This window comes from Strongylocentrotus purpuratus, unplaced genomic scaffold, assembly GCF_000002235.5.
Source record: "Strongylocentrotus purpuratus isolate Spur 01 unplaced genomic scaffold, Spur_5.0 spur5_scaffold_7, whole genome shotgun sequence".
NCBI lineage: Eukaryota > Metazoa > Echinodermata > Echinoidea > Camarodonta > Strongylocentrotidae > Strongylocentrotus > Strongylocentrotus purpuratus.
The window spans coordinates 13418569-13444572 of record NW_022145613.1 but is presented as its reverse complement, the minus strand read 5'-3'; the positions used below and the strand labels follow the sequence as shown (position 1 = coordinate 13444572).

General features: G+C 36.5%; 3 protein-coding genes across 4 annotated transcripts in view; 2 read left to right on the top strand and 1 right to left on the bottom strand.

The window, feature by feature from the left end:
• Positions 1-626, top strand: part of LOC755844 (MKRN2 opposite strand protein) — a 5091-nt gene extending 4465 nt beyond the window's left edge. Inside the window, exon 6 of the mRNA XM_001192106.4 lies at positions 1-626. This exon is cut by the window's left edge and continues 739 nt beyond it. The gene's annotated coding sequence lies outside the window, so the exon portion shown is untranslated.
• Positions 627-739: 113 nt separating this feature from the next.
• Positions 740-6862, bottom strand: LOC100890988 (schlafen-like protein 1). 2 transcript variants are annotated; one of them, XM_011677056.2, is made up of 5 exons: positions 6593-6862; positions 5234-5809; positions 4522-4686; positions 3532-3686; positions 740-3148 (listed from the first exon to the last, which is right to left on the bottom strand). In XM_011677056.2, the coding sequence occupies exons 2-5, from the start codon at positions 5772-5774 to the stop codon at positions 3008-3010; spliced, it is 1002 nt and encodes a 333-aa protein (XP_011675358.2). In that variant the 5' UTR covers positions 5775-5809; positions 6593-6862; the 3' UTR covers positions 740-3007. The 2 variants fall into 2 exon arrangements, with proteins under 2 accessions (XP_011675358.2, XP_003726273.2); XM_003726225.3 differs by having other exon boundaries at positions 6600-6862.
• A 230-nt stretch (positions 6863-7092) lies between these two features.
• The window catches only part of LOC100891136 (phosphatidylinositol 4-kinase beta), a 31679-nt gene continuing 12767 nt past the window's right edge, over positions 7093-26004 (top strand). Inside the window, exons 1-4 of the mRNA XM_003726226.3 lie at positions 7093-7493; positions 12110-12858; positions 13476-13593; positions 25270-25532. Coding sequence (XP_003726274.1) covers positions 12177-12858; positions 13476-13593; positions 25270-25532 — 1063 coding nt within the window. The 5' untranslated portion in view covers positions 7093-7493; positions 12110-12176. The remainder of the gene's footprint in view (positions 7494-12109; positions 12859-13475; positions 13594-25269; positions 25533-26004) is intronic.

The window sequence follows — 26004 nt, the reverse complement described above, 5'->3', positions numbered from 1 at the left end:
TATTATATTCCTTCTTAGTAGGCATACTGCACTAACCTTCTAACATGCGAACAATCCTGAAAAGATTCTCAAACCTCAAAGATATCAATGTGCAACCCCCCCTTAAATTCTCCCAAACAATTTTTAAAATTTTCCATGAAAATAAGACATAAAACAGGCTTTTCATTATATTTCATTTCATTTATTTCACTCTCTTTTAACAAACATCAAAAATGTATACATGTTTCTTCATTATCAACATAAGACAAAAGGAAGTGGGGAATCATGAAAGCAAAAATTGGCTTGATGAGAAAGATGAGAAAGATACAAACTTATCTTATATTAAAAAAAAACATTGAACCCTCGGTACATATTCTCAACAACAGAGGAAAGATAAATCTAAGATAAATCTAAGATAAGGTAAAGACAGTCACAGAAAGATAAGGATCGAGAAAGAGAAGATAAGAAGAAGGAAGTTGCATCTTGAGTTTTACATTCTACTTAATAAATGACAATTAATTTTATTTTGTTCAGCTGAAATAACCCTTCTACATTTAAAGCGTTTCAATGTATTGCACTGTTTTATGTCTTCCGAATAAATGGGCCATGGAAAAATATGGAATCTTTATAGAGGTTGAAGTACAGTGTAAAGGATTTAAAAATTTCTACTTAATAAATGACAATTTTATTTTGTTCAGCTGAAATAACCCTTCTACATTTAAAGCGTTTCAATGTATTGCACTGTTTTATGTCTTCCGAATAAATGGGCCATGGAAAAATATGGAATCTTTATAGAGGTTGAAGTACAGTGTAAAGGATTTAAAAATCAAGAGCATGTCTAGAACTATACTCCTGGATTTGACAATTCATTGTAAAACATTCCCTAAATGAATCTGGTAAAGGTATAGCTTTGAACCATACCATACCATGAACATAAAAGTGGCAACATTTAATGATATTATGTCATTGATTGGCAAGATGTGCATTTGTTTAAAAAGATGATCACTATATGACAAAGTAAATTTGAAAGAGTTATTATACAGATTATTTGTTTTGTAACTTATGTATTCTATTAAGATTGGTCTTTGATGTGAATCCCCAAATCATATTACAGTATAATTCAAGTGTGAAAATTCAAGGGGGTAGTACAATGGTTTTAATATTTTGTGCGGTAAAAACTGTAACCTATAGAGTACACCAATATTCTTTGGAAGTTTGGTACAGAGATCATTTATATGGTAGTTCCATGATAGTTTATCATCTAAGTAGAAGCCCCAAAATTTAATATTTTGAACCTTTATTATTTTTCTTCATTCTTATAATGTAATTTCAAATCCATATTACTAATGTGGCGAGCTCCAAAAATCATGCAATTTGTTTTTCCAGTATTCAACATCAACTTAATTATTAGGGTCCATCCATTGACTTATATTTTTTAATTGCGTGTGTAGTACTGTGTACCAATTAGTACGGTGAAATATACATTTTTACCTGATGAAAAAATACTTGTATCGATCATCTGCAAATAGAATAAAATTAATCGAGTACAAAATATGATGTCATTTATAAGAATAAGAAATAAAAGTGGTCCTGAAATAATCCCTGGGGCACTCCATATCTAACTGTTTTATATTCAAATTTATATTATTAATTACAGTAAATTGTTTTCTGGAATCTAGATGGCTGCCAAACCACTTAAACGGTATACCTCTAATACCCCATACGGTAATTTAATTTTTGTAATAGTATCGAGTGATCTATTACATCAAAAGCCTTTGACAGATCAATAAAAACTGCTAAGGTAAATTCACCCCTGTCAATTGCTCAATTTATTATTATGTATTAATTCTAAAATTGCTGTAGATGTGGAGTGCCCCTCTGTCCAAATCCAAACTGGTTTCTATACAATATATCATGTTTATTATAGAATCTAATAATCATCTATAAATGCATCTTTCTAAAATTTTCAAAAAATATTTAAAACAGATTTTGGTCAATAGTTATTTACATTGACCATCAGTTCTTCCTTTCATATGAATTGAAGTTATTCTTGCAACTGTCATATCATTTGGCACTCTTCAGCTTGAAAGACTTTGTTTTAATATAGTACATAATGGTAAAAATATCACGTTTAATAACTTTGGTATTAATTGAGTCAACTCCTGCACTCGTTTCATTTTTCATGTCTATGTTCATAGTCATTAACTATATTTTCAGTACAGTATTTCAGAAACAGTGATAGGTTTAAAAATGATTATTAGGACGTTTAAGTAAGAATAAAGAGAGTTATTAGAAGCACCTGGTTGTTTGCAGCCGTAATTTTCCACTGACACTCACAAAAAAAATATTAAAGGCATTTGTGATGTCTACAATATTAGAAAAAGTATTATCATTCACACATACTGGGTATATGGTATCAATATTTGTATTCTTTTTAAGATCATATTTATCAAATTCCAGGTAGATTTATAATTATTTTTCAACATCAATGAATGTTGTATAATAAAATTCTCTCATAGCCTGCCATAGTTTAGATAGACACTTGTAAGTTGTTTTTCCATATTTTGCATTGAGGCATTTGTATCAAAATAATCAATTAAAAATTCATTATTCAAAAATCTTTCAACACTTAATAATAAAACCCTGTTGATAGCACAATTTTGCAATGTTTAGATTGGATATTGCTGACAAATCATGTGTGTCTATATATACAACACATATATGTCCTGTTTTTCAGAGTATTGATCATATCACAAACACATTCTGCTACTTAACAAAACCAGTGAATGCATATTTCTCTTTTTATTTTATTTTAATTTAGTTTGTACAACAATGTGAAAAACCAAAAAAGGCCTTAAAAACTGTTTACTATTTACAAAATATACATATCATAGAAAAACAAAGGACTTTCCTAGTTTAAAAAAATAACGATGTTATTCTGATTTAGGGGGCAATTGTTAGGAAATGGCCAATTAAAACAAGGTATTGCGCAGGTAATGAGTAAACATATTTTAAGTAGAACCATTTGTCATAGTATACTGCATACAGCAGACTTGGTTTTCTTGAGAGAGGAAACAGGTTCGCTCTGACGATCATACTCGGTCTGTCTTAGCTGATGCTGAAGCTGAGAGATCTCATCTTGGTAGGCTCTCTCCTTGTTGTCAAAGTTCTGTTGAAGTACAAACAAATTGTTGGTTGTTCTTGTTATTTATGAACCAATTCTATCAAGTTATTGTTATTCTTTAAAGTTATGTTCATTGAAATGAAATAAATAATAAATGGAATTAATACAAATTAAATAAATATATTTTAAAAGAAACATTTTCATTACTATATTTTCCTTTTGTTTAAAAAATATGTAATTGTGTTACATGAGGAAAAATTCAGAATTAACACACAAGCTATAAATTAAGCAAACAAGTCGCCACATGGTTTGTGCTAGATTTGAATAAATGCATACTGTGTGAAGAATATTCAAGTGTATTATGGTCATATGTTCTTTAACTGATGTTTCAATGTTAATATTGTGGAGTATTAATCAAAATAACTTACCATATTGCACCATTCCTGTATTTCTCTTGGCTTGAGAGGGCCTTGGACACTCCCGTCTCGACGGATGAACACATCTCCTCCTGGTGTTGCATATAGCGTGTTGGGTCTTCCAGGATCTATATCGAGTTTGATGACCTTCAAGAAAGTGTCATCACCTATAGCAAAAAAGCGCACAAGATACATTTTAGATGTGTTTTTCATGAAGAAATAGTGCATATTTACTTATAAGACTCGGAGACGTACAATTAAGTGCCTCTTTATAGTTGCAATACATTTTGTGATTCCAAGGCCTGTATTCTAATCCAATTAAACCTGACCCTGGGTCTAAAATTGTGTTTTTCAAACAAAAAATTTAAAACTCAATTTACTTCCTTTGCTAAACCTATTTTTTTTTAGCAAAACCCTATTGAGAATACGGGTCAAGAGTCCAAGTGCAGTCATATTTCACAGAGGCTATAGCTAGGCCACAATGCCGACATATTTATCAATTTGTAATGGAAACATTAAATTCAAAGAATATACTGGTACAGGCAGTGACACCTTATACAAATAATGTTAAAATAAAATTGAGAACATTAAGTACCTTTAAGAGTACAGAAGTGTAATATGGTGTTGGTGTGAACATTATATTCAATCTACACAATGCAAAATACAGTTTCATTGCACAGCCATGAGCTGTAACATAAATGAGCATCTCACAATCACACTTTTGCCAATAATATACAAACATATACTAATACCCCATTCCAAGATATTATTCTTTGGTTGTTCAACACATATCCTGGCAACAATTGCTTCAACCCTGGACCAAACACTTACCCTACTAGCTCTTACCCCAACTCTAAAACTAACCCGCTAACAACTGACTGCAATCGAAATCCTGATCTAGATCTCTGACGAAGTTAAGAGCAATAATCGCCATAGGAAACATTGGATCACCAATTTTTTCAAAAATTTGCATAAATTATAACATTCTGATTTGATTTTGACCTTGGGTTCTGTTGCTTGTTCCATGGGTCTGATTATAAACTGAGATGAAGGAAATGCTGTACATCTGGGGCAAGACAGGCGGATCAAATTTCTTGATAATTTGATCGATTGCGATTCTGACGTCGTCCTCCTGCTTATGTGACATTGGAGTGCCTTGAACATTACCTGAAAAAAAAAGGAAAAATCAAAACATCTTAAATATCTATAATCTCTAAATGAAAGGCTACAGGTGAAAGCTGAAATAACTTTTGCATTACAATCCATGGCTGGTGATGATGGTTCATATTTTCATCCAGTTGAAGCCGAACACTTGGTCTAATTCATGGTTAACAAAGGGAAAACTTAGTCCCTATCACCTTTGTTGCACTTAATTGACTCTAATTTGAGCATAAACCCACTGTCCAATTTCAGTAAACTTCAGGCCAATAATTAGCGGTTTTAGAATCTACAATTAATTAAAAGTGAATACATGACTGATGTTTAAAAACAAGAGGAGTGGATATTCAATCATTTCCAGTTGCTTATGAATAGAGATGCCTTTGGCATGGTTAATTAATAATGTAAAAAATTGGCTTCATGTTTTCTATGTTTTTTAGTCGCTATTCTTTAACCACAGTCCTTCACAAAAAAGGCCCTATTTTACTTTTAAAATGTTGTTTTCACATATTATTCATGTTACTTTTTAAGGAAAAATATTATGTATAATACATACCGCTATCGTCAACTCCAAACATTAGGGCCCCGCCGGAGCTGTTGAGGAAAGCGCAGACATATCTGGTGACTTTCTGCTTCAGGTATTGTAAGTTGAGATTGGACATTTCCTTAAACTCAAGAATCCTTGTCTCTGCCCCAAGATGTTGTCCTTTCTCAAACACTAGTTCATGGTTGCCTTGGTAGTTGGGTCCTTCATCCTCGATAGAAACCTTAGCGCCATTCCTCCGATGAGGATGCTTTTGAAAGACATCAACCTTTAGAGTTCTACCGAGTTTGATGAGTCCATCCGGCACTTGCTGGCACTGAGCTAGATATGCAAGGGCTTTCTGTTGTTCAGCGGGAGTTGGGAGTTGGAGAGTAGCTGTGCAGCAATCGCTAGGATGGGAAAACCGTACCTTGACATTTCTGGTGTCCAAGTTTAGTCCTGTACACTGGCGAGCAAGTTGCACAATCAAAGATGCGATGCGACGCTTAGGTAAATCGTTATTTAGATTTCCTAGAAAGATAGCTTGTGCCATTGTTTCTTGTGGTGCTGGCATATTTGTGGCCTAATCTTTCCATTCTTGGGTAAAGCCTGCATGATGAGTGGGGGAAATAAAAAAAATCAAAGTCCAATTTTTTATTTTTTTAAATATCTCTTTATTACATAATGATTGTTTCAGCTGCTTATCCGGGCCAAGTGATAAAATTAAAGAGCATTGAAATCCTCTTATTGTTTTAACTACACAACTTTATTGTCCAACAAAGTTAGAATATAATTTCTCATGGGAGAGTCTAATTTGAAATGTGTTCTGTAGTACTGTAGTCTGTACAACTATAGGACCACTGTCCACTTATGATAAACAAACAAAAAAAATCTTTAAAATAAATCTTGAATGAAGATCATAGATGGACTAATCTTTTCTGTGTAACCATGGTAACTGTAAGCTGTTATGTATACATGTAGTTTAATCACCACAAAACAATTTTGCATCAATTTTGTAGGAGGAGGAGGAGGGGAAGAGGAGGAAGAGGAAGAGGAGGAGAAGAAGAAGGAAAAGGAGGAGAATGAGAATGAGAAGGAGAAAAAGAAGGAGGAGGAGGAGGAGGGAAAGAGGAGAAGGAGGAGGGAAAGAAGGAGGAGGAGGAGGGGGGAGATGAGGATCGAGGAAAGAGAAGGAGGGAAAGAAGAGGAGGGAAAGAGGAGGAGGGAAAGAGGAGGAGGGGGAGGGGAAGGGGGAGGGGGAGGGGAGGGAGGGGAGGGAGGGGAGGGGAGGGGAGGGGGAAGAGGAAGAGGAGGATAAGGAGAAGAACTCTGAAGATTTTCCCCCAGTATTTTGAGATCTAGCTATAGATCTAGATCTAGCGATCTACTTACACCTACAATCAATACGTGGGACTACGTCGTCTCATCTGTCTGGCTGCCCGTGAAAATTATGATCACACATCCTCATCAGAATGACGCCGTGACTATTGGAGTGAGGTGTTAATCATCAAAGTAGATTCTATTTTTTAAAATAATTTTATCCTTGCTTGGCCATTTCCTTCATGTGAATTTAAATTTCTAGGTGGGCATTGATGTAGACTGGAATTTAGATGTGTTGATTGTTGATCGTTGTTTACATGGAGATCGCCACTTTTTCGTGTTACAACTCGACTGCCTCGAACTAGATCTATTTCTAGTTTGAGAAAATATTGATTTAATTTGAAAATAAATTATTCGTGAAGATAGGTGTACAAATTTATAATTAAAATTTTATTTATATTTTTGGAAATAGAAATGTTATGCTAAAAAAAAACGGGTATAATTAAATTACATTTTAAAAGAACTGTTTCAAGAATGACATCATCGGCTAGGGCTCGGTGGTAAAAAGTTTCTTGACCTTAGCCGACTGCATACTGCACTGCACTGGTGCTGGAAAAAAGGGTTTCGTGTTGAACGGTCACCTTCACACACACAATATTGTCGCACACTCTGCATGCACAGTACACTAGTACACACGTACATACAGCGTACATATAATACAGCTTGAGTCAGTGTCTGCCAACTGCCAGGTATAACGACAGACTCTACCAGGCCAAGGCGTAGATCCAGGACCTGACCTGCAGATGCTGAGCCGAGCAAGTTTGCTGAAATTGCCGCTGGTACAAGTCACATCTAAGTTAGAAATATACTCGAGAAAGATCTAGTCTAGGTTCTAATAAGATGGAGTACGAAGCAAGATGACAGATGAGATGATTGCTGGCAGTGCAGACAGACAGGCTCGGTCTGTAGACAGGTAATTTTCAGTGTTAATAAAAATAAAAATAGAATTGTTATTTCAAAATTTGCTCTGCAGTGCAGTGCCAATTGGCAATTCTCAATCTCATGAATAATTATTAATACTTACTAATAGTACTAATAGTTTTTAAACTGTAGAATTTTGTGGTGTGTATGTGGATTGTGCTGTGGATAAAAATCGTAATGTGTGTTCACTCAATCACTGATCACACAACGTTTTTATTTAGCTACGAGATGGGTATAGGTCTAGACAGAAATAACCGTCTGGTATGAGTCATTCTTTAATAAAACTGACATTTGTCGATATTCCCCATACACAGACGGTATGACCCTCATATAGGCTATGTGTTGAAGATATTACGGCTAGATTTTAGCCGTTAGGCCCCTCCCACAAACATGACAAACTTGAGGAGAAATACATCATTCATCTTTAATTGCAGTAATTTTCTAGGCAATTGTCAGTCCCTAAAAGTTCCCTTTTTACCCCCCTTCCCCACGAAATAGAAATTTAATAGAAATGAAAGGACTTACCGAGCTTTTGGCTGCTTCTCGATGACCCACGTCAAGCATTCTGACCGACAGAAATCAAAATGGTGGCTAATGTAATGAGGATGGTTGACCTCGCCTCGGCTAGCTCCTCCCGCGCGTCACGTCGAGGATAGCGCGCGCGCACGTGAAGCAGACAACACAAGAACTCAAACGTGAGTAGCACCACCACTGCAGACCTGCCAACCAGTACGATTTAGTCGTATTTAGTACGATTTTTAGAAGCAAATACGACAGTACGATTTTCCTTAATAAAATACGATTTTCAAAAAAAAAAAAAAAAAAAAAAACAATTTTTTTTTTTTTTTTTTTAATAATTAATATTAATTAAGTATCCTACAAGCATCTCACATCGGCAATTTGGGGATGTTCATTGGTTAATCGAACACATCAGTCATGACGAAATCATGCATATTCAACCAATGATCAATAAAAAAAATTCTTCCTGTAGGTAGAAACTGTAAGAGGCATTGATCCGCGTAACAATCCGTGTTTATTTTCAAGAATACAACTTTTGGGCCTAAAGAATACAGTTTTTGAACTCCAGAGGTTGGCAGGTCTGCCACTGCACCTGTTACCACCCGGTACACACCCAGTATCCACCTAGACCGAAAGCTTCACTCTCTATACCGTCGGTTGTTCCACTGAGACTGCGTCTGGCTCCACTAGACCTCCGGTTATAGAGACTGAACGATCGCCTATGCCAGCCTATGTTGAAGATATCACGGCTAGATTTTAGCCGTTAGGCCCCTCCCACAAACATGAACAAACTTGCCACGGCCGTATTGTTATGCCCCCAAAATCCCCCAAAATGTCATTTTACCTCGTGCATATCCAATTTTACATTAGGCCTAGGCTATAATACATCGGTTCCACTTACTAACTTGATTGAAATAATCCGTTTAATGGTCCCTTTTAAGGAAATTATGGGTCAAAAAACTGTGCGCCATCTACACGTTCGTAATGGCGTCATCACAGTTTTTCCTTCATAATCATTTTTGCCTTCGGCGTAGACTAGAAGGGATGAGATTGACGGCAGCGAGAGTTTAACACCGCTTGCAAGATTTTCAACATGGATGTCGATTTTGACCCATAATTTCCTTAAAAGGGACCATTAAACGGATTATTTCAATCAAGTTAGTAAGTGGAACCGATGTATTATAGCCTAGGCCTAATGTAAAATTGGATATGCACGAGGTAAAATGACATTTTGGAGGATTTTGGGGGCATAACAATACGGCCGTGGCAAGTTTGTTCATGTTTGTGGGAGGGGCCTAACGGCTAAAATCTAGCCGTGATATCTTCAACATAGGCTGGCATAGGCGATCGTTCTGTCTCTATAACCGGAGGTCTAGTGGAGCCAGACGTAGTCTCAGTGGAACAACCGACGGTATAGAGACTGAAGCTTTCGGTCTAGTATCCACCTTGCATTTCCGATTCGTGATGTACATGTACGTGCACGTACGCGCACGTCTATGAATGAGGTCAATGGGGTAGAGACTAAAAAACTTTGTCATGAACATTCATTACTTTGATTCAAGATGGCTGACGTCTGAAGACAGTCAAGTGGAAGAGATAATAACACTTTTTTGAAGAAGATTTCATATGCAGAGGTCCAAGGTACATATTTTCTTAATGTTTATCATGTGTGGTTTAATTCTAAATGCCAATTGTATATGTTAGTGCATGCGATTCTTTCAAAAAAAGGATTTAACTTAGCGTCAGGGCAGTATCGTCTTATCGTATACCCGTGGAGTGTATCTTCAACGTACGATGGCATAGGCGATCGTTCAGTCTCTATATCCGGAGGTCTAGTGGAGCCAGACGTAGTCTCAGTGGAACAACCGACGATATAGAGACTGTAGCTTTTGGTCTACTAGATGGGTAACTCCGGGAAGCTCCGACTCCGATGCTGAAGCCGAATGCGTTGCTGTTGGAGCCTCGGGGGGGTGCATCAAAAAAACATTCTAACAGCGGGTTAGGCGACATTATCTCAAAATATGCAAAGGGATTAGATCTAATTACAATTTTGACTTACTAGGTTGCTCGACTCCTCTGGGCATCTATCCATCAACTTGAAATTATAATTTGAAGAAGTCTTTGAAGTTCGATGGGGAAAAGGGGTAATTCTTCGTCCTACCTCTATGATTCTTCCATGTTGTAACGTTAATTCAACCGGCGAAGAGAAAGTACGCATGCCGTAGTTACGAGATAGGTTATAGTGGACAAGAAGAATCAAGAGAAGGACGAAGGCACCCCTGTCACTGATCATCGGATCGGGGCCGATCAGGTGAAGTCGGATAATAAATTCAATGAAAATGGTCGGGAAAAAATAGCTAGAATTTTTGTTGTTTAAAATTTTCAGCATTAAAAAGAAAAGAAACAAGAAATTTAATGTGGTCTGTCTGCACTTCTTATGATAGATTTGAGAATGGGAGAAGTTATATAGACATGTAAACAATGATGATCATGATGATGATCATGACAGTAATGGTGATGATGATGATAATGAAAATGTTAGATGATGATAATAACGATAATGTTAATGATATTGATGATCATGAGCATGATCCTGACATCTTATCGAAAAAATGAGGAATGATTTTATAACATATAGTCTCAGCTACAACTTACTAACATTTGGGAGAAAACTGTTGAATAACAACCGAGATACTGGTCAAAACACATTGTCATGCGGATTCATGTTTTGAAAAAAGTGACCTCCCATAGGCATAAAACGCAATTGTGACAAATTATGCATTGTCGCCTTTAATCGAATATTTCACTATGATGACGTCATTTAAATGAAAAATAAATGACATTTTTCTAGTAGACAATTATCTCAGCTACAACATATCAAAATCTAGGAGAAAATCAATCACTGATAAGCGAGATAATCTCAATTAAACAAAGACAAAAATGACGTCATCAACAAAATACATTTTTTGAGTTTAGATGCCAATATGAAGACTTTGTTTCACTTTGTACGAGTCAGGGTGGTATGAAATCATATCTCCAACTCATGCTTTTTCCAACCATGATAATAAAATTGGGGGTGGATGGACTATCTGAAGAGCTATTTCGATTTTTAAAATGGCATGTTTTTGATCAAATTTGCATTAAATTGCCCATAGCAGCACGCGCAGATTTTGAACTTTGACGCGCGCTCACGGCCTTATGAAAGGCCAAGAGTGACTGAAATTCATGTAAATTGTCATTTAGGGTGAGAGGAATCTAAATCATGTAAACAAAAAAATTAATTTGACCTTTTCCACGCACTGTAAGCGAGCGCGACGCCGCGGGGACATGTACGGACGGAAAATTTTGAAATGCTTAAAATGACCTGATTCGTACTCTCGTTTAATAGTTAAGTGATTTTGAGCATTTTTAAATTTTGATGCGCGCATTTGCACGCGTCATGACCTTTGTTTGACCTTTGATGATATGACCTGTTGACCTGTGGCCTGAAGTATATGTGATATGAATATGAATGACCTTTGATGACGCATCGTAAAGATATGATTGATACTGTGATTTCACAAAATGGCGCATAGATGACATCACGAAGACCTGATCACCTTGAAAATGTTTCTGTCACGTCTTATGACGATGACCTATGCTTGTGTCAAAATTAAAAGAAATTGACGAAACCAATCTTGCATTTTCCGACACACAAAAAAGTTAAGAAATAAATAAAAATAAATAAAGAAGAAAGAAAATTCTGACAAAATCAATAGGTGGTCTGTTGACAACAGACCACCTAAATAGAAATATTTTGAACCTGTAATTTTGCTGATAGTTTTTGCCGATACTGACCAAAGGTGCAAGAGTATCACTCCAATTTTCCGATCCGATCAAACTCCCAACTTACCAGTTTTTTTCTGGGACACACTGTATGTTATGTATCTATAGTAATTTAAGTTGCGAAAATCACAATACATCATTTCAACTAGATATAGCTCAAATTTTTGATAATGAGTAAATCATAGGAGCATTGATCTAAATATTGAGACCTTGCTTTCATGCACTTCCAACTCAAATTGTTGTTTCTTTCATTCTTTTTCACAGGGTACACAGCCTTTGATTCTGAGCTAGCTCTTGTATGTGATTGCGACATCACTTGAATGGTCTAGTGATGATTACCATGGAGAAAATTGAAGAAGTGGCCAATCAAAGGCCTGGAGCAGGAGACTGTGCCTTGCCAAATGGCATCATGGATCACCACTTGTCTGATCAGCCAATATCACCCTCCAAGCTCTCTAAAGTCGTGGAACATAGACACAAGAAAGGCCATACTTTGCCAGGTGTACATGTAGTTAACGGAGATATGAACCATGAGAGTAATTCACAAGTGCAATCTTCCCCAGACCACACTCTCTCCAGGAGAGGAGAGAATGGTGACCCCTCCATGATAAGCTCATCAGATGAAAGAAGGAATTCCCAGACCTGCATGGACTACCCAGATCATGACCTTCTCAGAGACATCAGAGTGGATGGGGAATCCCCTACCAGCAGTAATGGTGTCAGATGCTGTACCAATGGGGATTTTGTGTTGGACTCTGCTAAAATGCCGGAGAGGCGAAAAAGTCGTGAACTGAGCTTGAGCCTTGGCTTGCCTCCTAGAGATTGTGTTATAAGGGAAGAGGATGAAAACAGGACTGAAAATGATCCTAGACATAGATTGGTCTTAAAAGATAAGCTCCCACCTCCCAAGGAATCTCTGCTGTTAAGACTCTTTGAGTCAAAGCATCTTGATGCTTCAATCGCCATCACCCACTTGTACAAATCCAAGGAACCAGGGGTACAATCTTACATTGGTAAGAACATAATATTTGTATTGTGCAGTACATGTACTGACTTATTATCGGGAATGCAGTTGACTGTTTATTATGTTACCTGCACACTGTATACGTTGTAGCTGATCGCCAGGATCTCCACTCCAGGTAGCCCCCAAAATGAAAAAAATAGCCCCCCAAAAGAATAGCCCCCGAAAGTTGAAAAAGTAGCCCAAAAAAATTTCCATAAAAAGTTGGATATGAACCCCCAAAATAAAAAAAAATTAAAAAAAATCACTGCTGGTAGAATTCTATTTTAACCGTGCAAAACTTCAGTTTGTATGTTCATGTACAAATACACGTTTTGTTGCACATTTCAAGCTGAAAAGATATGGACAAAGATATGTTTTTCGCTGTGAAATTTGGGTAGAAAGTTTTCATTGTAAACTACCATATACTAATCACCTGAAGTTATACTTTACATATTTGTCTTTCACACATTTCAAGTTGATTATATGGAAATGTGCATATTATTTTTAAATCAAATTTTGGTAGAATAGTTTTCTCTAAACTAGGCTTCAAATCTGTAGACCTGAAGTGTGTTGTTATTTTCCGTATTTCAAGATATTCACAAATGAGATTTTCATTTGTCATTTTAGCCAACAAGTTGTTCAGTCTTGATGAGCTGGACTTTGACTTCTATCTGCCTCAGGTTCTCAATATCTTCATCCACATACCAGATTTAGCAGATGTCATTCGCCCCTATCTCATACACAGGTAAGTCTATCTCAAGACAACATTTTGTCACATCTAATGTTTTCTAATACAAGGCTGTACAACTCCTGTTTGCTCTACTGTATATTAGCTCTTTACCTGTTTACAGTAGGTCAACTATAAAGGGAACAACATTGGACTACCACAGTCGACTTTCCGCACACAAATAATGTATGGAATCATATATATGCTTCAAACAATTTTGGCAGTGCAGAGTGTTGATCCATGGGATAGCTGCATATCCCTCGTGATCTTGGGAATACATGTACCTACATGTACATTGTACCAATTAACCAGCTGTACTGTATACAGGTGTACGTGTACGTATGTACGTATCTCGACTGATGTACATGTACACTGTACACGGAGGAACAAGATATTTATCAACTTTCATTTACATGTACCGGTATTTGAATTGAGATATTCTGTGGACTGCTGAAACTTCTAGACAAATTGGAATATATGTTATTCACCAATCTCTACCAAAATGGTATATGATCAAATCTCTCATAGAATTTAGTTGCCTCCAGTGTGCATCAAAGTCGTGGTATACTGAACAAATCTGTGATACTATTCATGCGAATGCCAGTACTAAAAAATACAGAATACTGTGGTTGTACATCGATGTTTGTCTACTACTATGAAGGCTTGTGACTGTCAATGGAAGAGGAAGTCATTAGCAAGTTTGTTTATATTGTACGTGCTTAGCAGTAATGGGGACATCAGAGAAAAATACCATTTAATATAATGATCAATATAGTTGATGCATACAGGCCTTAAATTAATCGACGGCCATCGACGGCCAGGCCGTCGATGCCCCTATGACTGGCCGCGGTGCCCTCCCAAAAAAAGATATATTCACGGCCAAAAAGGCCGTGCCCTTTTTTTCAAACTGGCCGACGTGCCTTTTTTTCAAACTGGACGTGCCCTTTTTATTTTAAATTTGCGCACATAAAACCACCAATTGCGCCCATAATCATCTAAAACTAGACGGCAAGGCGCAAGTGTTTTCCGTGAAAATGCGCCCATAAATTATTAGAACAGTAAAAATACACGAATCACGAACAGTTTGCCGCCCACGAGCTCTCTTCTAGCTTCGTATTTAGTGCTTTAATAAGGCGCAAGTGCCGTGAAAATGCGCCCTTTGTTATTATATAGGCAATGCGCTAGCGCACGTACGTACGTACGTTCATATTATGCGATCGCATGATATGCATATGGTGCATGCTGTTGACGCACGCACGTACGTACAAATCGAAGGCCAGGATCAAGAAAACAAATCGTCAAATGGAGAAATAAACAAGCATTCAAATAGTCATTAGAGATCTGTCGAGGTTTGTTTGTAGACTCTAGGCCTAGTTTATTATTTTATCTCAAATAGAATTTAGAATTATCTTATTAATAAGTTAAGAACACCTACGATGTTCTCGATCGTAGTTACTCTCATTTTGCCACCAGCCGACCTCGCTTCAAAAAGCTACCCCGCCAGCTTCCCAAGACGAACGTTTCGAGTCCCGGTAAAATTCCGAGGGTGCATCGGTTTCGCTGGCAAACTTCCAGCCCGACAGCTTCCCACCAAAAGTGGCGAGAGTGTGTGTGCGAGGAACGATTTTGGTTTCGTGAATGCACGTTACGCAACTGAGCTGAGCGTGTCACTTTCAGCTGTCGAATGTCTGTAAGGACATTTTTACATCTTATTTCATTAGTTAGGCCTATGTAGACCTTTCTATACAACAGTTAAAAAGATAATTTTTTCAAATTTGCTCCTACTACCGAGAGAGTGGCGGAAGGTTTGTGTGTGAGGTGCGATTTTGATTTGGAATACCCGGCCCGGTAAACTTGCCAATTAAGTCCTTCTGACTTTCGATGTTTGTGAAATTGACAATTTATTTATTCATTTGCTCATCAATATTTTTAGTTACTTTAAAATACTGTTTAATGTGCAAGTTTGATGTTCTTAATCAATCTTTCCTGTTCATATTGTTAAGATTAAAAAGTTATTAAATTGATCGTTCGATCTATTCACATTATGAAATTAACATTTGTAGACTCTCTTTGAACTTATGATTAGATAAGCGGCCTATCTGTTTTTGGAAAATTGCCCCTTGCTCTGGTAAATTCCCGTGGCAAAGGGCAACTTAAAAAAAAAATTGCCCCTTGCTCCTGGCTGCTAAATCTAAGGCTTGCGGGCCGCCGCCTTGTTTGCAGGCGCGTAGCCAGAGTTTGGTGTTTGGGGGGCACATACATGTAATCGATCGAGGTAAAAAAAAGGGGTCTACAAAATTTCAACCGATCCTGGAAATTTTAGGGGGGGCATGTGCCCCCCGTGCCCCCCCCCCCCCCTCGTGGCTACGCGCCTGCTTGTTTGTATGTACCGTAGACCTCTATACATTCTGTGAAGAAGCTGGTGCTAAAAGTCATGGGAAATTGATCCTGCACAAGTTTCATAAAATACACATGACATCTAACAAAAATAGAATCAATTTTTTTGGCCTCATACTCGATGCCCTTTTTGTAAAATATTTTGGCCTCGATGCCCTTTTTGTAAAAATATTTTGGCCTTGGTGCCCTTAAAAATATGAGGTACTCGAGGCCAAACTGGCCTTGCCCTAAAAATGACGAAATTTAAGGCCTGTGCATACAGTAAGTGTAGGCATACATACCGGATATATACCGGTACGTGTCAAGAGTCAAGACTGCTGCTTTATACAGAGCAATCATTTTAGCTGCAATTTTAGAGGTACATTTAACTCTAATCTTGACATATTTTCCATTTTGAAGAAGAAAAAAATGGATTATTTTTATGTTTTTTCATCATGAACAGTGAAGCCATTAAGCATACATGTATATGAACATTGTTGATGTAGGTATGTGCATGTACGTAAGATTGGCTAAGGTTTTGTACACTGTATAATCACATCTGTTCTGTACAATTGCAGGCTTGCACTGTGATTGTGTATTATATTCCACATACTAAGAATCTTGCTCTACAATTGGTCAAAAGTAAATCACGTGTTGAAAGATAGTTCGCCCATCATTGCTGGAAGAAGCAAAAAGTTTGTTACACTGTGAAGATAGGCTACTATCTACACAGTGCAACGCACTTGCACTGAAGATAGAAGTCCTATTTACACAGTGCAATGCACTTTAATTGTCTACGTTGCATATTGCTCTCCTCTGCGCGTTTAGTGTTAGTACGCGAACTTTGGTCATGCGCAAACTATGGTCACCACCATACTGCATACACTGTATTTTTCGTACACCGTTTGCTAGATGTTTATTGATGACTTGTTGCTCTAAAATGACGGAAGAAGTGAAATGTTTCCAATGTGGAATAAAGCAAATAATCACCTTTTGGTTTCAGGCAATGGTAAACTACATGTATCACTTCCTCGGCAATCTGAATTGCATATGCTATCTTTCCTCAGCTTCGCTTCGGAAAGATAGCTACATTGCCTCGGAAGTGATAGTTTGTCCCATCACCTTCACCAACGGTAGTTATTTGCTTAACATCACAGGAATGCATGGATATTTGTTCTTTTATGTGTTTGCTTGTTGTTTTAGTTGTTGTTGTAATGTTGTAAGCTCTCATATGAACATGTTTTTCTATGATTATTAGACACGTACGTGTACAACATGTACAGTACATGTTTTCTTGTAGAAAATCATTTCACATTTGTTTTGACTAGTTTCAATTGAATGTACTTTTACATGTATACAACACACATGTACACTGTACAGTGCATTTTAATACTGTCTGCCAGTAGATCATTAATAGAATGTACATGTACATGTAGGCCTACAAAGTACATGACTTGTATTTTCATACTAAATAATTAATAGACCATTTTTCCTGTTAACATTTATGCATACAGTGTGAGTATATATTCCAGATCCAAACGGTATCTGGCTATTCACATTTTCCTTTCTATTTTTTAATAAGCCATTTTATGGTAAACTCTACGGGTAATTAATGGCGTTTGGGTCACCAATCCCTTTAAAGCCACAGAGTGCAGGGGATTAATCACCTGGTTTAGCCACAGTGAATGAGAAAGCATCCTGTTATTTGTGTTAATTCTCCTCTATTATTAGTCTATGAATACAGACCATTTCAATATATAGAGGGGATGGTCATGGTTGTTTGAAAACGGTTGACGAAAAAATTTAAATCAAATGTTGGGTGTCTTTTAAAGTGCGGGTTTATAGAAAATCACAAATATGGCAAATATCGTATTACTAGAAACTGGTATGCTAAACAGATGGCCATCATGCAAGTTTTAGGTCAACTACATATCGGGTGATTTATAAAAATACAAACAAAACAACCTCCATAGCATCTGGGATATGCGAGAGATTCGCCGGAAAATAACGATGTTTTAATTCCGTCACAATATGAACCAACCCTGCCCAAGCAGACGACATCCCATAAAGAATGAACATTATTGCAATGCTTTTATTTCTCAAAATATAATGAGTTTAGTGTATATAAATGTGATGGAATTTTACACCATTCAAAAAGGGATATGTCCCCATTCTGATATCTAAATTCTTTTGTTTTTAAATACACAGGATAGGGGTTAATGAACAATCAAAGAAACCACACTTTCAAATTAAAAAAAAACCCGGAATGATAGCATGGACGTCATTTGTTCCCTCTTGAAACGCCGAACATGCCGCGGTGTATGCAGCTGAAAATACAATGGCGTCTTATTTTGTTTACAAGCAACGGATTCCTTTTTTTTGGTTAATCCTTGCATTTTTCATCAAAATAATACCATGCAAGGGGTTTAGAGTGAGGCAAAATATTAAACATTTCGCCTGAGGGCATTGAAGTAAGAGAAATTACTGAAGAAAAGATGACAAAAGAGGCACTGAAATTGTGTGAGATGTCATGGGACATCGTCTGCTTGTGCACATCATTTTCAACATGTGACGTCATATCTCAGCAGCGACCGGAGAGCTTTTCAGGTGCTATGTCGGGACTGTATCTAAGCATTTTGTAATTGTTAATAATCATTACTTCGAATTTTTCCAAGCATTGGCTTTTGATAACCTTGGCCAATCAAAGTGTCACCTTTGCAATAATGACATTAAATTTAGTTTTTTAAATCAATGAACCTTCTCTTTAATAGTTTTTATTACTACAAGCGATGCGAACCCTGTACAATGTGGTTCACAATCCGATGACTTATCCACTTACATGTAATGCACACCCCCTCTACATGTATGTTACTTGTATTAACTTGATCATTATAAATTGTTTGTTGGAAGAACCAGCTCACAAATGTTTGTTAATTACAGGGTATTATTTGTTCATTTATTCATTTATTCATTTATCCAGGTCTGTTTGATTGTTGGGATAAAAAAGCATGACATTCTAATTTCATCATAATGTTCAAGTTGGCCTTGAAATTGAAATGGTACAATATTTACTGGTACAGAAGTAAACACAACATTCCAGTACTAAGTAAGTGAGTAGACTCTGTGGTTGTATACACAGTAGATACTGTACATACACATGTACATGTACAGTATGTTTTTACAACATGTTGTACACGTCTTTTTTTTCTAGAAAAGTTTCCCCAAATTATGGTTACATTTCCTACTTTTTTAAACACAGCATAACTCCAAAGAAAAATAATAACATTTCCGTCTGATATTTTAAATTACTTTCTACCAGTAGCATATGGAACCACTACCACTTCCCTCTAGTTTCACTTTTAATCATAATTTTTTGGTATAAATTAATGTACAAATTTCTATGCCTTATAGGCACCAGATTTGCAAGAGCCCAACACGTACAGAAACATTGTTCAGGGTTGAGACAATATTTATGCACATTGCACCCATGGTCATGGACCTGACTTGTTATCAATCCATGTTCAAGGATTACATGAGTGATATGAGTTAGAATAGCATTGAGCTTCAAACATCATGTTTTATGTTGCCTTTGGAACAAAAATCTTAGAATCTAAGAATGTGTACATATACATGTACATGTCTACAAATATGTTGGACCTACATCTGCATCTATCATGTGCCTGTATCAAGAATCAAGTAAACAAAATAAAAAGACATAAGCACTTTTGCTGTTAATAACCCACAACTTAAAGTTTGTAACAGTTGCTTATAAATTGTAAAATTGAATGATATCAAATTCATGTACAGTTGTAGCTGATTATTATCTCATACTTTTCTTACAATAATGATTTAAATTGCAAATATTTATTTTTACTTTTGTAGAACAAATCAAGGAAATAAATCAGTAATTCAACTTATTTTTCATACTGTCGCATACAATTACAAGAGGGTGAAGAAAAAAACATACACATGTACAATTGTACAGTATGTATGACCAGTGGTACATTATAAAGAATTAGATTCATATTCAACATACATGTACATGTTACAGAGTGTACTATACAGTATAGAAATACAAATCATGTGGCATGTGCTCTTATAAATTATGCGGGCCATTGTGGGCCTATAATAGATCCAATTCAGCTTGTTTAACTCCAAATGGTTTGCACCTGCAGACATGAATGCAAGCAGCAATGAAAGAGGAAGGTATTGTGGAAATGCACAATAGCAAACCCACACACTCATAATCATGACTAACATACTAGGAATTCAGACTGTAAATTTGGTTATGGGTTGACTGTGTAGGTGTCGGCTAGTGTGCATGTGCATTCACTTTTTACTAATCCCGTCATTATTTTTTTGTTGTAATAATGGGGTTCAGTTCGTCCAGAATTACGTACACTGGATGCCCACGTGGCTATGCATACATGTACATGTACATGTACATACTACATGTACTGCATGTTCTCAAATATTCTTGTTGTTGTTGTTCATGTATCGGGGTGAAATTTGACATTATTGGAGGAAAAGGGGAACACATGATCAGTAGCCTTGGCCTGCAGTACATGTATGTATACAACCTGTACATGTAGGTCTACATGTATATATTGCAAATGCATTGCCTCCTGGTCTGACCATCTGTAGTATGTACATGTAGGCTTACATGTTGTGAATGTTCACATACATGTGTAGCCCTTCCTTGTTTGAGGTACCTTATTTCAGTGGGTACAAATTTTTACACAATGTTGCTTCACTAATCTCTTGAGAGGTTTTGGTTGAAACTATGGGCAAGAGGTGACTCCAAGTTTCCAATATATTGGAGGCCGATAGTAGTTTCAACCAGTACTTCAAAAAGAAGTCAGATATATGTTTTGTATCCTGCATCAACACAAATTATTTTTGTACATATATTTAAAAAAAAACATTTTTGACATTTTTAAATTATTAGATTAAACAAATTTGTCAAAACGATTGTTTAGATAAATATTTAAACATTTTACAATTTTTTAGTAAGATTTTAAAATTGAAAAGAAAAATAATCAAAAACTCCCAAATAGTAGGCCTACAAAATGTACCTACTCCTCCCAAATACCGGTAGTACTTTTTCAGAGCAAGCTTAAAATGGTTGAAACATTTTTGGTCACGTGAAGAGCTCTCAACCAATCAAAAGGCAATACATTTTTTATATAATAAGGATATAATAATTATAATTATTACAAAATTATTTTCTCTCAAAACAATTACATGAATAGGTCTACCCTGTCTTTTTTCCGAGGTACTGGTTAAAACTGTAGGCCTCTGTGACTCCAATTTAGTACCATTTGCTTCGGGGCTGTGCCCATCAGCAAATAATACTATTGGAGTCACCTCTTGCCCATAGTTTCAACCAGAACCTCTCATTTTGTTGGCATCATTTGTGTAGATACTAAATGTACAGGATGTACCTGTAGTCCAAACAGTGGATTGACATGATGTGGAAATTAAAATTGCAAACAGCTACAATATTCCTGCTGTATTCATTTGCCCTAGCAAAAAAAAAATGATTTCACTTAAATAAATTTAGAGAAAAGTAAAAAGTATCAGTTTTTCACAAAGTGTTATCCCCCCCCCCCCCTTTAGAGTATACTGTACATGTAATGATGTAGCTTACCTGTATGTAGGGCTTTTAAAGAAATGAAAAAATATATTATATGCGCTGTAATGTAAATTGAATCATTTCTAATGGCAGAGACTAACTTGTTTTCCTGTTCAAATTAATAAAATTATGCCCTGGGCAAGCAGATGTGCCTTTCTTTTTCTCAGGTAAAAATAAATCATACTGTCATCGTGAGTTGTCTGCGTGGCAATGTTTTGTTTGCTCATCAAATCAGCTGGGTCAATAATACAAGTACTTTATCAACCCAATTAGAGGGAGAGGTGAATACCACACGCAGAGGACGATAGATCTCTACATTGCAGTATGCTTTTAATTAAGGCTTTAAAAATGCTGATCGTGTTCAATCATTCCCTTTTGTTAAGCACTACATCATCTATGCAGTACCCATTTTTTTTAAATTAAAAGTTTCTAGAAATAAATCATGTATATTGCATGTACTGGTCACTTACTTTTTGCTGAGGTATTACAAAAGCCTTTCAAATATTATTTATTTGTACTCATACACACATTTACATGTACGATGCATGTACTGCACTGCAGTGTAGATCTACATGTACATGTATGTCAACACTGTATTTTCTCCATGTTTTCAATGTACAAATGTACATGCTACCATGATCATTACCGTATATTCATTATACAATTTTTCATGCTTCAGCAATGCGATACCACAAGGTAATAATTCCCAGCGAAGCTTTGACTGAGGGCGAAGTCAAGCTGACAGAGATTATTAGGTTCCTGCCAGGTTGTGATAGGAATGAACGTCAGTCATGATGCTTGGTTGCCCAGTGACTCTCGATGATGAGAGCATAGTAGGTCCATGATGAGAGAGATACTCATTCAGCCAAGACAGGCTTCTACTCTGGCAGTGCACAAATAGACATGTACTAGTAATTATCCCTTTGCACTGTATGCAGTATGATCACATGAAATACATGTGACACTGACAGCTCAAATCAGAAACATTATTATTGCAGACTATACTTGTATGTAACACAACTCTTTTGAGATGTGTATTCAGTGTTGTTGCAGTATCTACATGTAGTAAAAACTGTCTGCTGAAGAAGGGTTTTTATTTATTCAAATACTTTAACTCAGAGTTAATGCCTTTTGGCCCTCTCTGCCTTAGCAGGCAAAATGACCAGATAAACCAGATACATTAAATGCTGTTATCCCATTTTGAGATATACATGTACTATAGTTTAGTCATTTCTAGGCTTCATAGGGCACTCTTTTGTTCTATGGATCCATAAAATGTATTGGAATCCATAATTTGCTGAAAATAAGGAGAAGGAATTTCATTCAAAGGAATTCATATTAACAGACATATTGAGAGGAACAGCCTTTTAATTGGTTGAAACTTTGAATATTTTCATGAAGTGTTGCTAGGACTCTCTTGCGAGGAAGATATGTTATGGCATAGTATTGAAATGAATTCATACAGGGAATACTTGTACTGTACTACGTGTAGTTGGTTTGTGTTGCTGGTAGAAGGTTCATAGTTTTCTGTGACCTTTTCCTCCAGATTTAACCCACAAGATTTGATGCCTGAGTGTACATGTATGTACAGTGTACATTAAAATGGTTAGTTTGGTTATTTCAAGCAAAACATTTGATTGCAAAGAAAGTAGAGCGGACAATTACATGTACCTGTTTATGTACATGTACACTACAGTCTACGGAGATGAACAACAATTTAGTACAGCAGTTTGTATGTGGGATTCTATGTAAACGTACATGTAGTTAGTTCATTCCATTTTTTCCATCTACAGATGGTATTTTGACTTTCACTTTGACTTTGAAATTGGAGGTCGTGTTGTTTTCATTTTTCCAGCACAACAACAATGATGAACAATCATGTGATATGAATTGTTTCCTTGTTGCTGAAAGGAGATGTTCATGTAAATATCCCTTTGGCTCCAATATCCTTCCGGTGTAAGGTTGTAGGATTAATAATTGGCAGAGAACTGGTGTGAGGCAGAAAGGAAAGGAACATGTAGGCCTACGCTGTATGTGGTTTGGATTAGCTGTCAAAAGTTTCTTGAACTTCCTCCTTATCAGTCATTAGCCTAGCTAGTCAGATTCTTCAATGATTAATTCAGACCTTTCTTGTATGATCAGTATATGCTTTACCCTGAAGGGCATGTGTAATACTCACATGTACATGTATACAAGTACATTCTATGTAGGGGTCATTCCATGTCAAATCACCCAATGGTTTTAACCTGACCATTTTTTATTTTGATAAAACTGTACTTGGTGAGTGTGATCTCACAGCACCAAATCTCAAAATTTAGGTCAATCGAGTGAGGGGTTTGGGAGATATGGTGAACCAAATAGTGAGATTTTCGGCAAAAATGGGTGTGGCGGCGAGAGAAAGAAGGGGGGGGGGGGGCAGTGAGTGAGAGCCTGAAAAGGGGTAGAGGAAAAGATAGAGAAAGAGAGGAGGGAAGGGGAGGGGAGGGATAGAGGGAGAGAAAGCCATACATGTACATCGTACAGTATCTGTACATGCACTTGGAGCAGCTTTACTGACATGGCACAGTCACAAAGAATATTGATTAAGTTATGAATTTAAATTAAAGCTTTATTATTTTTTACAAGGGTGCAGAAATGTAGCATACATGTACAGTTTCATGTACATGTAGATGAATTAACTTTCTAAAGGCACATACATGTATGTATATAATTATGTAGCTTACAATTTATAATACACGATAAGTCCAAGGTGTTTGGTCTCATTTATTGTTGTAGAAACTGACTACATTTTACTAGTACTGACACTTTTTTTTTAAGGAAAATATATCGATGAATCTGATGCTGTGGCTGTACATTGTACATAAAAAATCAGTGTTAAATAAATTTTGTGTTTATTGAGGCTCTTTTATGATTTGATATTGTATATTAAGTGATATTTTCTTGCAGTGCTACTTTTAAAATGTATCATTAGGAGCGGTGGAAGGGGGAAGGGGGGAGGGGGGGGGGGGGGGGGGGGGGGGGGGGGGGGGGGGGGGGGGGGAGGGGGGGGTTACCAGAGCTCTTTTCAGTTGACTAGAGCTCTCTTGGAGCTTTCAAGAACTAAACCGCTCACTGCTGCTCCTGGGTATTTTCTTTTGCTGATGTATTGTAAATGTACAGTATGTACACAGTAGGACTGTCACATTCACAGAAATCATTGGTGTACATGTACTAATAATATCAATAATACATCAGGCAAAGTACCTTCAACTTTCCTAACTATGTATCGATAGAAAAATTGCAGACATACATGTGCATGCTCTCAATGAAACCTCACTATGTTTCTTGTTGCTGTTGTTGTTTGATTACTTTGGGGGTTTGTTTTTGTTGTTATGGTTTTAACTTTAATAATTCTACGTGTACATGTATACGTTCTGTATTATTGCTTAAGAATTATAGGTGCAAATTAATAATTTATTTCCCCGTTTGAATCTTTCTACACATTTATATACAGTATCATTTGTATCTTTATTCATTTTTGACTTCACAATTTGATACTTTGTAAATTTTACATTCTCTTCCATTGTTTATTATGTTATTCATCTGTATATTTTAGCCTGTATGGATGCAAATTTAACACCCCACTTGGATTTTCCTGCATAATTATATTGTTACATCATTTGTTATCATTTCTATCTTTACAGGTGTAAGTCAAGCATTCACTTTTCCCTGCATTTGGTATGGATGCTGGAAGCCTACATGCCGGACTTGAACTATCCCTCCCGCAAGCAGTCCCGAGGAGCAAAGCTTCGCAAGCAGATTCTCTCCGAGGAACTCCGCCCCAAGGTGAAGCGGGAGTCGCTCTCTCTAGGAGCGTCGCAGTTCCCACCGGTGGACCTTCACAGTCCGACATCGGTGGTTTCCCCCAAGAGGACCCATTCAAGATCCAGATCAGATGCCACAGCAAGTAAGCAAAACTTGTAAAGCTGTTATCACCTCCTAGCAATATGTAGATAATAATAATTATAATAATAATAATAATAATAATAATACTCAGTTTTTAGCGCTTCCAAACTTGGAGATTATTCCCCCTGGCTTAAGCTGTGCTGCCATTACGGTGCTCTAGCATTTCAAGGAATTAATTTATCATTTATCGTTACCGGATTTTCGTATACAGTTAGTTGAAAAATTATATTAAAAAATAGCTGTGCCTTAGTCAAATAAATAGAAATCAAATAACTATCTTGGAAATGAAGAGATTCATAGGAACATGAATATTAAATTCTTTTTACTTTGTGTTATTGTGGACTTGTTTAGTTAATTAGTTCATATCAACAATTTAATACACAGTTCATATACAGTGAATATTAGTTAAAAATTCAACACATTTTTGTGAATTAATATGCAATACTTATAAGAACAAAAAAAAAAAAAAAAGA